The sequence below is a fragment of the Tinamus guttatus genome, unplaced genomic scaffold, assembly GCF_059628265.1.
Source record: "Tinamus guttatus ecotype Peru unplaced genomic scaffold, ASM5962826v1 Tinamus_guttatus_pri_ptg000366l, whole genome shotgun sequence".
In the NCBI taxonomy this organism is placed as follows: Eukaryota; Metazoa; Chordata; class Aves; order Tinamiformes; family Tinamidae; genus Tinamus; species Tinamus guttatus.
In genome coordinates this window covers 419,958-437,639 of record NW_028288900.1, presented here as the reverse complement: position 1 = coordinate 437,639, position 17,682 = coordinate 419,958, and the positions used below count along the sequence as shown (strand labels likewise).

The 17,682-nt window shown below is 41.1% G+C and overlaps 1 protein-coding gene across 1 annotated transcript in view; it reads right to left on the bottom strand.

Annotated features, from left to right (window-relative positions):
• ECHDC1 (ethylmalonyl-CoA decarboxylase 1) overlaps positions 1-17,682 on the bottom strand; it is a 31,046-nt gene that overhangs the window by 6,787 nt on the left and 6,577 nt on the right. The window contains exons 3-4 of the mRNA XM_088530325.1: positions 13,860-13,912; positions 11,782-11,862 (exon numbers count right to left, since the gene is read on the bottom strand). Of these exons, the coding sequence (XP_088386451.1) occupies positions 11,782-11,862; positions 13,860-13,912 (134 nt within the window). The remainder of the gene's footprint in view (positions 1-11,781; positions 11,863-13,859; positions 13,913-17,682) is intronic.

Genomic DNA, 17,682 nt, shown 5'->3' with positions numbered 1-17,682 from the left:
ATCTTCCCAAAGCCACTAAAGGACTGAAATAAGGGTACTAACTGGTTAAGGCTACAGTTCGTGCCAATAGGGACTTAACTCCCAAAGATGAATACCTAATTACACAGCAACACTGCATTCTAACAATGCAAATTTTTCTTGTGCGAGTATTTAATCTCTCAAAATATTTGCAGGACTATAAATCTTATTAGAAAGACTAGGAATTCTTTCATGATTATTTTAACTACAGAATGTATGCCGATTTTATTGTAATTAAAAACTAGTCCTTGCTTTGCTCGATGTTTCCACAGACCCTTTCCATGGTTGTCACAGAACTTCACCTTAAAATAACAAACACATTAATCTGTCATTTGCAATCAATGAATTTCAAAGCAGTGGGATATTTCAGGAAGAACATTCTTCAGAAAAAGTATTCAGTACTACACTAAAATAATTCAGTTAGTCAGCAAAGCTGTTGATGAGCACTCCCAAACCTTACCTCAGTTTTCATGACAGATGCTGGTTGGATTAGACCTTCAAGAATAAGAGAGTCTCCTCCAAAAAGCAAATTGGGACTAATTAATCCAACTACCTCTATACAGTGCAGTGTCTCTTCAGTCTCTTTATCACCATACCATCAATTAATTACCCTGGCACTCCGTAGAAGGATTATGTAGACAAAATACATTAAAAAAAAGGTGAAATTCAGCTATCTTGCTATACCTTCCTGCCTCCAAGAAAAATCCCTTCTCCAAAAATACCGGTAAGTGGATTCATTCTAAGAGTCGGTCATAATTCCACCTGCCTTTCAGGCTTAATTGATTAACTAGATGGCCTTTCTGATCCCTTTAAAACCTTAGTGATACATTTCACCAACACCTCCTTGCTCACTAGATTTTCGCGCTGTACCAGCACAGCGGCTCTCCCAGCCTCAACTCCTCTGCGCTTTACACAAAAGCCACCAGCATGAGCGGCCCTCAGCTTCTGCCCGACGCGCTGCTCTGTGCTCCTGTGCAGGGAAGGAGGAGGACAGCTGTTCATTACAGCAGCTGCTTTCACCACCGCGGTGACCTGAACAGAGGCTTCCAAAGGGAAGATGCTGCAGAAATGAAAACTAAGGATATTTTTAGATGCTTTTGATGATAGCTCAAGCAAAATCACAAAACAAACGCTACGTTTCCCCCAAATCTTAATTCTTTAGCAACAAAACTGAGTTTTTGTTGCTAAAGAATAACCAGGCGTGAAAATTAAGAGAAACGCATTTAAAAGACTATGGGGAATCTATGCCCCTTGTGCAAATCCTAGACACAACTGCAGAAAGCTGCTCTGTAATTCCAATTTTCAATAGTGCATGTGAAGACTGAGCACATTCATGATCCCTCTTGTTCACAGCACACAAATCATGAAGCCGAAGAGCAATAATCTGTAATCTTTACTACCGGACTGCAACTGAAAGGAGTAGGTCCAGCTACCATTTTAAGAAACTCATCAGAAAGCCAGTCCTCTCAAATCCTTCCAGTGATTAAAAAAAAAGTCTTTACTTGAGATTTAAATAAATTAAAATTTTATTCAAAAAATGTAATAATCATTAAAAAATTCTACTGAATCTCTCAAGCACAGAATGTCCTAGACACTTTCTAAAACTCAGTGCCAAAAGACTAGTATCAAAGAAACCTCACCAACATGAGAGCTCACTTTTCTTCAAAGCTTGTCTTAAATTGCCTTACAAATTATATGGAATATTATTTACAGTCCCTGAATTATTTCGTAATGCTCTTAGTGCATCTATTCTCTCTCTTCCCCCCGGCACTGCCAACAAAAGTTCAGAATCAAAATCTGCATGATGTAGCCTTGGAGAAAATATCTCATCTCTCAGCAAACAATCTTTGCCTTTAGCTTTCTTAGCTGTCCTCCAGTCAGATTTTCTAATGAACTTCATGGAACTCTGAGAACTGGGATCAGAAGCAGCACCAAGACACCTAATTACAGGTTTATTCCTTGAGCAAGAGTTAACACTGGGTTAGTTGGCAGATCCCTTCTACATTCCCACAGGGGAGTAAAAGGACCTAAACAACAACAGATGCACACTTTAAGGGATGCTTCAAAATGACTATTCATAAGGTGACTCCTATGCTTTCTCACATACCCCAGAGTCAAATGAAAGGCAGAGGAAGTAATGACAAGATCTAAAATCACAAGACACTCTGTACATATGAAAAATTTGAGAGTGAAGTCATGGATCAAAGAAAAGGGATGTGTAGTAATTAAAAAAAAAAAAGGAAAGTAATAAATTCAAATGGAGATGGAATAAAAAACAGAAAATGTTAAATAGACATGAGCCATTTCAGGAGCAATTTGGTCTCTAAGGATAAATGAGGGTAGAAGCTGTGAATAATTCTACCATCTACTGCCCAAATTTTAAGCTATGCAGTGGAAGGTGAGCTTCCAAAAGGAACAGAATACTTAAAGAGACTGGAAGATTACTCATTTCAAAGGAAGCCGTTGGCTGAACACTGCTTGCATAACAGTGTTATGTGATAAGAAGAAAGTAGGTAGAAAGGAGCACACAACATAAATGCAGGGAAGAAGCACAAAAATAGTATTTGTCATTGGAAAAAAGAATCACTGTATAAACAGAAGTTAAATTTTAGTAGGCAGATGAAGAAATCTACGTGCCCAGAAAAACAGCACATTATCAGAAGCAACACCCGCACTGAGAAAAATCAAGATAACATTCTGCAGCAGCAAAAAGGGGTAGGCTACCACAACGGAGAACACTCTGTGCAGTCTGGAAAGAACCAAGCTAATATTGGCCCAGAACATCATTGCATTAGAATGACCTGAGAACTAAAAAAAGATTCATTTCTCAAGCGCTTCCCTGACCAAAGGAGAGTGGCTGAAGGGGGCCAGGGAGAGACTGGAGAGAGAGATTCTAAAAAGAAAAAGAAAACACAGGGAAAGCGGCTGCTGCCAGTGCCCTGCAAGAGGAGAGAGGCAGCATCCAGGAAAGAGCAGGAGGGCACCCTGGAAACTCTGCTGCAGGTGATGTTCACTGCAGAACCGTCTACGTGCCGTAAAGGTGGCTTTTCTGATTTCTTTCTGTGCCAGAAGCTCCCCAAAGTCGGCTACGGCTGAAGGCTCAGCTGGCAGCTCTGGCTTATGGGGGTTTAAGTCTAAGGCTTCACCTTCGGGCTGACACCTTGGTGCCTGCGGCTTTACAGAAGCCACCGAGGGAAGGAAAAAACAGAAACAAATATGCTATGAAAAGTTGTATTTATTTTTAAAGAAGGGATAAATGCAGCTGAATATTGGAAATTACAGCAAGCCTCTCCCTGTAGCAGCAAAGAAAAATTAAAATGGGTGACAGATCACACAGAAGAAACGGGCACCCTAAGAAAGGGTCACCAGCCCATAACAGGCACCTGCAGCCCAAACGTAGCGCCTGGATCCGGCTTTTCTCCCCACAGCCACCCTACAACCAATCCATGAGGTACCACTGCATCTTCCTGTCAAGTGGGGCACTTCTTACCTGTACACTCCTCTTCCCCTATTTCCCAACTACAACTTTGTTTTCACTACCTTGGTCTCAGGGAGTCCCATTCACAGATATATTCCCATACACTTATTCTCACAGAGAATCACATCTTGACTTTAGCACTTGGGTCTTTTCCACAAAAAAGGTTTTACTATTCTTTACAGCCTTCCTGAGCCCAAATACACAAGTGAGTGAAAGCCCAAGTAAGGCTCCCGTAAAAATTACTCCTGCTGGGAATTTAAAATGTTACACGAGTCTTTTCGTCCAAAAAAGAGGAACTAGAGCTGTTTGGATTGCATTCAAGCAAGTGTTTTCAACAACAGATACGCCTTTTAGACTTCAGCAAGAATTTCCATTAGAAAAGATCCAGTGTTATTTTTCCTGATTTTTTGATGCATAAGGACCACTTGGAGGTAAAGGTTTTTGATAATCTAACTAAACCAGAATCAAAGTATTCAGCTAGAAATTAAAAGATTTTTCTCCAAATTGATTTTTTTTTTTAAGTACGTGCATACTTTCTTGCAGACCAGTCACCACCTGTGTTTGTAACCTGTTTCATAATTCTCTACTTGTGTCTAGGCCAGTTATCAAGACCAAACAAAGGAGAAGAGAATTCACCTGGCCCAAGCTCAAAAGTTTCTTAGAAGCAAGGGCATTTTGGTCATGCACTTTGCTTGTCTCTGCTGCTGACACAGAAAGGGGAGCCAGTGACCTGGCTCATAACGCACTGGCATCCAAGAAGTGCCAAAATGCAAAGATCACTTTCCTGAAAGCAGCTGATGGGAAAGAAACAGGATTTCTTCACATCAGCTCTCAGAGTTACAAGGTCTGAGCTGCTCTGAAGGACCTGGAGGACGACGAGCTGACCAAGAGCCAGCACTGTGTTCTGGTGGCCGAGAAGGGGAAGGCAGGGATAGAAGGATGGAGACAACTTGTATTAAAAGAAGCATAAATGGGAGGAAGGATTTAACATGAAAAGACCAACACTGCAGAAAGTAAGTTAACATTTTCACCTCCTTGACAGTTTTGGATCACTGCTAGATGTTTAGATGTTACATTCAAGATTAGCTGGCCAGAGACAGGCACATTTTCAGCAAACTGGATCCTCCAAAAGTATGACTAAAAATATGAATATTCTGATTGATCAGAAGGAGTAAGTTTCCCCTGTTATCTTCATATTTTAGATCTTTTCTCTATCATACAAACACATATTTACTGAAAGGACTTTTTTTCCTCACTCTAAATGTGTCAGGGGGTTGTTTTTTTGTTTTTTTTTTGTTTTTTATTTTAAAATTTCTGAATATAAACAACAACACATATAAAAGAGAACATGTAAATAAAGCCTAATAGCAGACCATGGATACACTCAAAGTTCTTAAACTCCCTTAAAAATTTTAATATAAGAATTAATAATTTTATTACTACTGTGACTGCTGAGTTACAGCACTAAAAGCTAATCTCTTACCAAGTATGACATCCAGGAAGAGGCAGGAAGCTGAAGCCATCAGTGTCTACAGGTTCAGGCAGTTTGCAGTCAAGTTTTGCACAATTCTGGATATGCCCTGAGGGAAAATGGATACGGAGGCCCAGTCAGCAGGCCTCTGAACCTTGATGGGAATACTGAGTTGCCTGGTATTAGGGCATGAGAGAACATGATCAAGGGAAAGACTAGAAGTCACTAGAATAGTGAACACAATGTGTGCAGGATATATATACATGGATACTCAGATTAGTAAGTTAGCAACGCCTGCTTAAATTTGCAAAATTCAAGGAGATTTTGAATCACTTAGTGACTATTTGGACACTTTAATGAGCAGTAAATCAGATGTGAACAATGACCTTTCAGATACCATCAGTGTGAACTATATTGCTAGCCAGGATGCTAGAGAATGGAGGAAAACTTATTTTAGTAGCTCTTCGATAGCAAGTAACGGGACAAAAAAAAAAAAAAGTGGTTCAACAGTTTTAAGAAGTCTGGAACACATTCTGTGGAACCCAACTCAGTGTCAAGTTGGGCACTTTAAAGCTGCGGTTTCAGGAGTAACTGAGGCAATTTAAGAGCTCCCTAGAGCCAGAAGGGGATGGCTGTTTCCATCCCTCCAGTTCTTTGCCCTCCTCTCCTGGCCACAGCGTCCCTCCTTTGCAGTGACTCTAGGCTTTACTACATCCTTTACAAACCACTGACTCACTACGACAACACGCAGAAATTACACAGCCTTTTTATTGCTTTTAAGCGAGCTCAAATGACACACAGGCATCTTCACTGGTGCATGGCAAAGTAGAGATAAGCAAAAACCCGGGGATGGCAGCAGGGACACCCTCCTTCAATGTCAACATGAGTGTTCAAGCAGTTTGCCCTCATGGCAGACTCATGACAACAGTCTGATGTAACCCAACCTCATGGAGCCAACCGCAATGTGTGTGTTTCTCAGGCTTCAGTTAACCAACATGTACAGTTACCTGATTGTCTGTGTGTGTATGTTTGTGTGTGTATACATACACACACATATATATGTTTGTTATTGGTTTTCCTAAGTTGAGGGCAGCTCACTTGTCCATTGCACTTGTATCCGTCAATCCCAGTGCGTTTGTACCCTTCCTAAACTTTCTCCCCCCGAACCTCACACGCTCCTGCACACTATTATTGTCAGCTTGGAGTCTCAGGACTCATCAGCACAGGTACAGAAAAACGTTGCAGTTTCAGCTCTGCATTCCCCCAAATCTGCCTCATTTAGCTTTATTATTATTATCTGGGATACCTCTGCTTCTTATTACTATGCAGCAGAGAAACAGCCACTCACAGGAGTGTTCAACAGAGAAAACAAGCGTGTGTGACAGAAGTGGTCTAAAATACAGGCTATGTGTTCATAAAAAAAAAAAAAATCTCATTCAGCAAGGACAAGAGGGTCTGACCTCTCGAAAACCTGGACAGAAGCAAATGCCTTATGAAAAGACAACCTCAATGTGAAAAGTTCAGCTCAAGTTCATATTCTGAAGCTGTTGTTTACATTTCCAGTAAAATCAAACAGTTGTAAATTTTAACTGTAGACTCTGTACATAAATTCTTTGCATGGAAGGTGGTAAACATTTAAATTCAAAGGTAAAGAACACTGGCCATTAAGAAAAGCTCACAGACATAAACACATGTCCAAAAGCATAAGCTCTTGGGCCCCCTTTCTAGCAGTGTTGTGATTATTTAGTGAGACTTCAGTTACACCAGGTCAAAAATAAGAACAGCCTTTCTAAAGGCAGACATCCACTGTAACCCAAGTTCTTTGAAAATCTGTCTGAAAGTTGTACTAACAAACCTCCATTGCTCTGAAAATGTGAAGTGACATGCCACTGTTCAATGAAATTCTAAAACTGCCAATTCACTCAAACTAAATTCTCTAAGTTTATATACATGTATCAAAAAAGAGGGAAATTTTATGTAGTTAAAATAAACAAGAGATCTAGAGAATATAGGAAGAACTTGCAGTTGAGAGAACCCAGGCTGAGATTTGGTTATTGATACCTGACAACAATGACTTTTTGAGATGATCTCTGGTGAAAAGGGCCTAGTCAGACCAGATTTCACAAGACCCCACGAATACATGAATTCCCTCCCATACACTCATATTATGCTCTGCCCAATGAAAAGAGCTATTATGTGCTGAGGACCCTTATTTCAAACAGTAGCATCTTGTTTACCTAAAAGCCCCTTTTGGTAAAAGTAAAGGCTGAAATCCTTGTACACATCAAGATATTTCCGAAGAAGCTAGTGCATTGTATTGTGGCCTTTTGAAGCCTAATCTTGGAAAAGCCTGCTGTAGAACACAGCAAAATGGTAATACTTTCACAGCATTTTTTTTCCCCTTAAGAGCAACAAGTTATCTGCAACCCAATATAAAAGCATATGAGTATCTACAGCTGAGAAGTCAGTCATAACATGCCTTCACCTACATAGTGACTGTATACTCTTCTGCTTCTGTCATTTTGTATAAACCATATTTTGTGCACTTAAAAACGGTCATCACAAGAACACACACAACAAAAATGTTGTTCTACAACAACATTTTTCACTGCATCTCTTATGTGCTTTATCAAACATGCCTTGCACCTTAAAGCATACTAATAAGCATCACCATTTATCACAAAAATACAGAAAATAATCGAAGCACAGCAAGGCCAATTTGATATCAATGCACTATTATTAGTATAAACTTCTTCCCTTGTTAAAAACCAGACTCCACCACTCCTAAAAATACAGAGCATAAGAGTGCTCAGAAAGCAAATACCTTTTTAAAATCAGTGGTGGTTCTTATAAGATACTGCTCAGCATAAGCAAGGATAAAAAAAGGTGCCTTTTTGATTTAACTGTGCAATGTCAGCTCTATCCGAAAAAATCAGAGCTGCTTAATTTCCAAATAAAAAAAGAAAAAGAAAAAAAAAAGAGAGAGAGATAACACTGTTGCCTATAGTGATGAGCTGCCTTTGATAAGTGGGTAACTTCTCATCTTTGCACTCTCATCCTCTGCCTAAAGAGGCATTAAATTGGATTCATATGGCAGCAGGGTACCTTTGGCTATTTTGACTGCAGTAGCAATAAAGATAAAAGGGGATGTGGGGATAGACTTTACAAAAGTGCCCAGGAACAACGCAGGTCCAACTCACAGAGGATGTTTGGTCAGATTTTCAGTGCTGTAGAGGCATCCAAAAGACGTACACAGATATTAACCTCAGTGAGATTTTTCAAAAGCACAGCAGATAGTTTAGACATCAGTAAGAGTTACATGCTCTGGCTGGTAGCCAACTGCAGCTACCATGCTCAGCGATTACAGTCATACTATTAATGGCACAAATAGATTCATTACCAGCCTATGCCACATATCCCTTTTCTTAGTTTATTGCCCAGCAACCCATTATAGTCCAGTCTAAATAGCTGAACCAACCCTGAAAACTGAGTTTTCTAATTTCATGCATTATGAAGATATAAAATATTGTTCAAGTTTCTTCACAAAGGAGCTCAGAGCGGGTAATTTATTCTGCTTTTGTGTAAAACTCAATCACTGAATTAGGCAAAGGCACCAGCACCACAGTCCTCTGTGCGTTTCCCTGCAACGGCTGCAGCATCCTGCAGAACTGCAACGTGCGCCAACGTTTGGAAGAACCCTCTAGCCATCTTCACAGGCTTGGAGAGGACACACCACAGTGGCACACTGAAAAAAAGTCTAGGCTTCTCCAAGCTATAGTTTAAAAAAAAAAACACTCCCCTTCTCAAGATTTATACATACATATTTTTGCATTATGCACTTCTAGAGGAATAACTGAGACCAAATAATTTTCTGTTATTAGAGGGGGAGAAGCATTAGCTTCCCTATCAGACCACTAACTTCCAAACTATCATATCAGAAAAAGTCCGAAAACTCTGTTCCAAGTAGACAACAAACCATCCATGAAGCAGCAACGTGCTGTTGTGGTCAAGAAGGCCAACAGAACCCATAGCTGCATGAGGTAGAGGGTTGCCAGCAGGTCAAGGGAGCCCCTCTGCTCAGCCCTGGTGAGGCTTAAGCCTGGAGGATGTGTCCAGTTTTGGGCTCCCCAGTACAAGAGCTACTGGAGTGAGTCCACCAGGCGGCTACTAAGATCACTGGGGGACTGGAGCACGTCTTGAATGAGGAAAGGCTGGGAGCACTGAGCCTGGAGAAGACTTGGATCTGAGCTTGGATGTAGAGAGGATGGGGCCAGACTCTTCTCAGTGCTACCCAGTGACAGGATGAGAGGCAACAGACACTCACTGAAATAAAGGAAGGTCTACCTGAACCTAAGGAAAGGCTGGGAAGGTGCCAGAGCACTGGAACAGGTTGGCCAGAGACATCATGGAGTCTCCATCCTTGTCCATGTGGACACAATCCTGGGCAGCCTGTTCTGGGTGACCCTGCTTGCCCAGGGGGGTTGGATGTGAGGATCTCCAAGGTTCATTCCAGCTTCAACAATTCTGTGATTTTGTGAAAGAATTTAAATTGCCTTGCACTTGTCTAGACAATTTTTGTTCAATTGCATGTTTATGGTCTTTTTTTTTAATAAAAGAAAAAGGATGTTGCTTCTTATGCAATTATGCTGCAGCAATTCATAAAGTGGCTACTGACTGCAGATCTTCCAAATCAAAGATGGAATGACTAAAGATTCCATTATTGTCCTTATATCAACAATAAAAGTGCTAGAATTTGTGCAAGGCCTCCCTAATCTAATTAAAAATGAGACAGTTCAAAACAGATGAACTAGCCGCAAGAACTGCCATTGGAAAAATACATCAGTAACATCTCAAAACCATCACACTAATTAAAAAAATGAATTTGTCCACATCTGCTTTAGTATGGATGTACCTCATGCTGGCAAGCACAGTCAACAGAGAGGGCACAAGCCTTCTCCTACAAGTAAACTGCTTGAAAAGCATCAGTGTAGTTCATGGAATACAAACTAACAGAGAACCAAGCACCCAGCACACAGGCGGTTTACCCTGTAACTGGAGAACGTGTGTGGGAACACAAGGGAACAAAAACACCACCACCCAACACGGAAGGGAATTTGAATTTTTATCTGTGCCTGTTTTTAGTATTAGATAGATATTTACAACCATGATGCAACATTTTATTCAAGGATGGAAACAAAACTCCGACCTATATGCTCTCAAATTCTCTTTTACTATCCAGTGATTCAGAACAGCTCCTGTTCCACTATTATCTTCCCATAGTCTTCAAAAGAACCAGCATTTTACCCCCCAGTATCAAAATTGTTTAATTCAGGAGTAATATAAGTAAAGAATGTACTTCTTTATCTTGCCTTTGTTATTAATTAAGTCTCATTTAGTGCTTCTGAATTGCTATTACTAAGTTGCACTGGATGAGTATGTTAGAAAGCAATGGAAGATGGATCAACAGCTGTAATTATTATGAAAATTATGGCAGCACATCAGAGGAACTGCAGCTGCTCCCTTCATGCAAATAAGAGCTACTTGACAAAGATTGTAATTATACAGTAAGTCAAGCAGCATAGCTGGAGTAAAAGTAGAGAGCAATATTTTAAAAGGTGAAAAGACTTTCATTGTATTATGTTCACGTTCCCTAAACTCCTATCTAGGGATAACAGGATCCAGTTTCTGTCAATGGACCCACAGAGACAAAGATCTACTAGGTCACACAGACACATTTGCCTGTTAATGCTTCAGCTGCTAAATGTGATGTTTCTTTGCAAGTTCACTAGCTATGCGGAACAGCAACAGTACTCAGACCAAAGGCAGAGCAGGATTCCAGTTGACTGAGTGCTGTATAGCCACAAAGATGCAGCCCAATCTACTTTCACTGGCTCAGTAGGGATAACATCTCCTCTATCCAAAGCCTGTTCTTGATACCTGGAACAGCATTGTAAAATTCTAGTTCATTCTGCTTAATATCACTTTTGAACATAAGTATTTTGGCCTGTGCTAGGAAATTCATTTCTCACTTCAAGCACTAAGGCCCTCTTAAGAACTACATTTCTTTCTCTTAGACAGAAACTCAACTAAAAGTGCCTCAATTTTCAGAAAAGCTAAGTGCACTGCTTATCCTGTTACACTGTAAGTTGTTTGCACACTAGAAACTGAACAAACAAAGTGACATGTTATTGTTTCAGTTTCTTCCTGTCCCTGCTCTGCATTCAGACTTTTTAATTAAAGCTCTCTGTTTTTTGCTGGTTAGTTCATGCTGGCAAATTCATGCACTTGTACAGAAGAAAAAAAATGGAACAAATCTTCACTTGCTTTCTTTTGCCTCTCAAACTCTTGTGTCAAAAATTGTGCAACATTTAAGCACAGGTTACAAATAATAAACACATAACTGTAAATCCAAAACTGAGAGAGTTTAATTAATGGAGAGTTAATTTATTTATGTTTATTTATGACAGCCACAAAAGGGACATACAGTTTTGCAGCCCTCCTACCTATGTTTTATGAAAAATTGGAACCACTTTTTCTACGACTTAAATTGTTGCTTAAGAGCATCACTGTTCTTTTTCTTCCCAGTGGTCCGAACTGTGTAACTTGACAGTTAATCTTCCCTCGGTACTATCAGGAAACCCAATCATTCTTCCTGTAAAGTCTGTTTACAAAGCAGAGAGGCCCAGTTCCAAACACTATGGAAGTGAGGGACTTGACTCCTTCCTAGAGCAACACCTCAAGCTTCCCCCATTTCATAGATATTCTCATCGAATCACTGACCCAACATGAAAGCAACTAAAATGTTTAATCTTACCTGAAATCACATGCTGTGGTAAGCTCTGCTCCTCCTCCAAGAGCTTTCCCTTGGACTAGTGCAACACTGATCAACGGCAATCTACACAAGAGCAAAATTCACACTCTAAATCTTTTTTAAACATCAAAAGCATTCAAGTGCACAATTTCTATACTAAAAGCTCAGCATACAGAAAACATACTGTTTTAACTCATTCACACAGCTGCACCTTTGCAGATTTAACTGCACACAGTCATTGCGCACAATGACGCTCCACTTATGCAAAAATGACTATTACCTAATTAATATGTAATCCTATAATGCAATGTGAAGACAGATCTAATGGGAGCACAGTAAAGCAAGTCATGCACTAGCTTGTGACATGTGCTACAGGTTATACCTAAAATGACCATCTGCAAGGGGGAATGAGAATTCTACCACCTCAGACATCAATAACTGCTCTTTGAAAAGAACAAACTGTGATTACCTACGATAGGGTTAAATTTAACCAAGGTAATTCACAGACTGTAAGGACGACAGCAGGCAGGGAGAACCTCTTGAGGTGATCAGGAGTAGTCAACTTGGACTCACAAGGTGGGAATCATGCTTAACCCACTGGACAGCCTTCCAGGCTGGGGTGTCTGGATGCCGTCTACCATGACCTCAGCAAGGCTTTCACCACTGTCCCCCACAGCACTGGCTTCACAAGGATGCTCAGGAAGTGTGGACTCAGTGAGCGGACAGTGAGCTGGATTGAGAACTGGCAGAAAGGCAGAGCTCAGAGGGTTGGGATCAGTGGCACAAAGTCTACTGAGAGGCCTGCAGCTAGCGCTGCCACCCACGGGTGAGATACTGGGTCTAGTATTGTTCCATTTATTCATGGATGAATATTCAAAGGCTGTTTAGACACAGTCCTGAGCAAGGTACTGTAGGTGACCCTGCTTGAGCAGGGGGGTTGGACACGACGGTATCTAGACGTCCCTTTGAACCTCAACTATTCTGTGAATCTCTACTGCCACTATGAAATCAACTGTGAAGTCAACTTCACAATTTATTACCATATATTTGCTTTTCTTACCATATATTTTCTTTTCTTCATCACAAACAATTTATTATGGCCCAAACACCCTCACCAGTTAGAGCACACTTTACACAGTACAGGGCACAAAGGTCCAAGTCCCTGTGTCTACACGGCCTGCTGTTTCCCATGCACTCGAGGAACCTCTTCAGAGTCACAGTGAGGCACAGCTCCCTCAGAGCTCCACAGCAGCCTCCCTCCCCAGAGCAATGCAGCACTGTCCCTTAATTATGGCTGCAAAGCAGTGCTTGCATACTCTCAGACAAGACACCCCAGGTAAGGCCTTAATTTTCATTTTTCCTCGTTTCCTGCATGCAGATTTTGATTATACAGAGGTTAGCTTACACAAACGACTTGCTCTGATCCTGAGCATTCCTTACAACACAGTAACTACATCTCCGCTCTCCTGGGCAGCTTCACAGAACAATGTTAACTCATGACATTTTCTCATATACACCATTTGGAAACGTAGAACATTTATCTTCAAGGAGCCCTAAGCAGACAAAAGGCAGAATCTGCCACACACGAATTTAATTGAAATGAGATTTCTTAAGGGAAGCTAAATATAAAGGAGGAAAAAAAAAAAAGATTTTGAGAAGTACCAGATGGTAGAATTGAACATATTCTTCTTACGAAGTGACAAGATTAAATAAATATATTAATGTTACCTGCGTAGGCCGCATAAGCTGGCCCTGCTTGATTTGAGAGCCCAGTTGAATTCCCACTGAGTTACAGAAGTCAGAGCCTGCAAAGATCAAGTTTCCTGGCCCTCCACCTATAAACCTATAGATTTTTTTTTCCTGCTCCTATCTCCAGAAAGCCTAATAATTGTGAAATGTCAAGCTTGGTTTACATCCACAAATACCTACCTGATTCACATGTGCAAATACAAGGTCTGGTATTCAAATTTACATATTCAAACTGTATATTTAACTTTAAATAGCTCCTTAAAGATCTAGTCAAAACATACTCCAATCCTTATGATTATTTCATAAAGAAAGGAAAAGAAAAAATATATTACCTCATAAGTCTGGTTAAGGTATTTTGCATAAACATGCACATATTCATCCCATCCTATAAAAGACAGAAAAATCCCCAAATGTTAAGTGATCCTAATGTCATGCAACTAAATATAAAAACAGAGCAGATAGGAATATTCATTACATTTACTCCAGAAGGGTTTTTTGTTTCCTTCTTCTTCTAGCTTTTCCTGAAGCCCAGCCCAACCTCAGGATGCAATAACATAGGCCCAGTATAGACCAGGTCAAAATCAGAGCCCAATCCACATTTTATCATCTCAGTTATAGTTTCCATGTTTCCATGACATGAAGTTGCACATTCTTTCCTCTTCCCCTTCTCTCTCCTCCCACAAAAATACCCATAATACTCCATTTAAAATATGAGGCTATATTTTGCTGCATATATAAGACTATATTTTACTGCTCAAAATCTACAAAAAAAAATTAACTATAGTTTTTGTTGTTTCAGTCACAAGCATTTAATCTGAAAGACAGTCTTATTTCTCTCCTTGTTTTTGTTTTACATGAGCTTGCAGTATTCAGCTTGCAAACAATAGTGAATAAGGAACAATCCTTCCCTTCATTTCCAGTATAAGAATTACAGAGCTTCAAATAAAATCAGTAGCTGCCAGGTTCAAAAGCAAATGTATTTCTTCCCACAGCATGCCACTAACTGTGAAACACTTTACAGCACAGTATTGCAACCTCTTAAATAATACATGGCTCCAAGAACAATTAGATAAACTTGTGACAGAAAGAAAATCTGTAACAGGTTATTAAATCCAAGGTAACATCTTTAGCTCCGGAAATCTGAGTCACAAATTGCTGAAGGCTAAGAGAATATTCTTAAGAAAAATCACTGTCTGCCTTACTTGTTTTTACACTCTTCTTCTGGCGTCCAGTATTGACCAGGAACAAAGACACATGAATAATGCAGTATGATCATGACCATACATACATTTAACTGCACACATGTCATTTAATTCAGATTAAAAAATAATAATGTTTGGACACAGTGGAAGTAAAAAGCAGCAGATAGCAATTTCAGTTTGTCTTTCAAAAAGAAAATTATGAGGAGGAAGTACAAACATCTCTCTTGGTATTTACTGATTTTTAATACCCAACTTTAAGGGCAGGGGTCAATAAGATAATTAATTTACCTTAATTAAAAGCTTCTGACTCATATAACTGCAAATGAAGAAGCTTAATGAGCTTTTCCTGAGCTCTTCCAACAGTTAAGTCCAGAGCAGGTCTTGACATCAGCAATATCCAAGCTCCCTGGGTTCCCAAGCACTACCCTGCGTGGAGTGCACAGCACCATTAGGGCACGCAGGGCCGGGACTCTGGCAGGTAAAAGCTGCCATGGCAAGACTGTCACAGGCACCAAGGAATTCATTCAGCTTCATAACAGTAAAGGGCTGCTGGAAAATTCCTGTAATTATAATGTGGTTTACAAAGAGAGCCTTATACTTAGCACTGTATCCACGTCCTACACCTATTAAAATCAGTTGAAGTATTTCCATTCTAAATTAAAGAAGGATCAAGTCCTCCAAAACAACTGCTTTAGTATTTCAGAATTGGAAGAAAAGCTTAAACCCCACAGGAAAGTAAAAAGTACCAATGCTGAGATAAGGCCTTGCACAGTTCTTGTACCGGAGCCATCGGGAGGCAGCCGAAGCCACGCTCTGCAGATAAAACCTGCTCTCACCCAGCACAGAACAGGCCCTGCATTCAAAACGGCCACTTCAATTCACACCAAACTCAAAATGGTAATTGCAGATTAATGCTGGAACGGATCAGCTTGATAAATGCAGTTATGAGTGAACGGACAGAAATAAAGGTCTTCCTACTCTCAGGTGGTGGGAAGATTAGCCTGCATCACATGGGAAAATGACTGTGCAGAAAAAACTACCCTGAAATAAGAAATAAGCACAATTACTTGAGTCCTGGCCAATATATACTTCAAGCCTTCCTGATAAGAAAAATAAGGCTGCTTGAATATTTTATCTGAGCAAAAGGTTGTCACTGGAGTCCAGTGGAATAATCATATTTTTCTATAATACTGTCTGTGGAGTAAAAAGGAAGCTAACAGGCAGAAAGCGAGGCAAAATCCAGGTTTCCATACACGCTGCATATGGAAGAAGAGATTAACAGCTTGGGTGGAGGTGGGGAGGCAAGGAGGCAGGGGAGAGGAGAGTCGCTTCCCCATGAGGCAGAACGGCAGGCCACGCTGGTGGCTATCCTGCTGCCAAAGCAGAAGGGTTTGCTCACACCAAGAGCGGCTCCACAAAGCAGCTCCCACTGCACAAGAGGCCACTGACACTGCTCAGAGCTGCTGCCGTAGAGCGACAGGAGATCCAGGGATCAACAAAAGCAAGGTCTCCTCTTCATTCCTCTTTGCCATCCTTCCAAGGGCCCCCCCACTTTTTGGTTAGTTGGCGATTTGAGTTTCACTCCAGAGTGCGGCGACTGCGCTTGGGAAGCAGGGTTACGGGGGCACATTTAGTTATTTATGTTCAGTTTCACTCTTAATTTGCCTGCTGCAAGCTGGTCACCATTTCGTTAGCGTGAGGAAGAGCAGGCAGGGTGCTTGGGTTTGTTCTCAGGTCAGGCACAAGCCAACGCCAGAGGAAGAAGAGGAGGAGGAGCCACTAGAGGGCATGAAAATCCTTCGGTATCCTTGGCCATCAACCTGCCTTTCCTGCCCATCAGGAAAAGCCAAAGCATTACATCCCCCAAAACACAAAAAGAACAGTCAGAGGAGGAATAAAAACAAAAGTTTGGGGTCACTCATAAAAGAAATGAGCTAAAGCAGCCTTGCCAAAAATGAAAGGAAAAAACACACTGGTTCAGGCACAAACCTCATCCCTTTCTGCCTTACAGCACCCCCTGCGCTGAAAACCTGACCTGAAACCAGACAACATTCACTCACCTGCAGCATGCTACAGAGCAGAGTTCTGCAGCTCTGGAGTAAAATAAATTCTGTGCTTTACTGAAGTTCAAATTAATAACAACTGTTAACTCCTATCAAAGAGATGACTTAGGGGTTGCCATTACATATAAATTCTCACTTTGCGATAAATTATAGGATCATAGAATCGTTAAGGTTGGAAGGGACCTCTAGAGGTCATCTAGTCCAACCCCCCTGCACACACAGGGTCACCTAGAGCACGTGGCACAGGACTGCGTCCAAGCGGGTTTGAGGATCTCCAGGGAAGGAGACTCCACAACCTCTCTGGGCAGCCTGTTCCAGGGCTCTGTCACCCTCACTGATAAGAAATTTTCCTTAAGTTCCTGCGGAACTTTTGGTGCTTCAGTTTGTGGCCATTACCTCTAGTTCTGTCGGTGGCCACCTGTGAAAAGAGGCCAGCACCATCCTCCTCACTGCATCCCTTGAGGTACTTATAGACACTGATCAGATCCCCTCTCAGCCTTCTCTTCTCCAGGCTGAACAGGCCCAGCTCCCTCAGCCTCTCCTCATAGGGCAGATGTTCCAGGCCCCTGATCATCCTTGTGGCCCTGCACTGGACTCTCTCCAGCAGCTCCACATCCCTCTTGTACTGTGGAGCCCAGAACTGGACACAATACTCCAGATGTGGCCTCACCAGGGCTGAGTAGAGGAAATAGTTTGAACTCTACCAAGGGAACAGAAAGCAACCAGGTCCAATTCTTCTTGGAGCATTTCTTGTGACTCTTACACTCGCATTTCAGCCTTAGCAGGAGATCTAGGTTCTTTGCAGAGAATTTTCAACAAAGTTGTGATCAATACCTGCACATTTCATTTTGCCCACTACATCTGTTACTGAGCCTAACCCTTATGCCAAT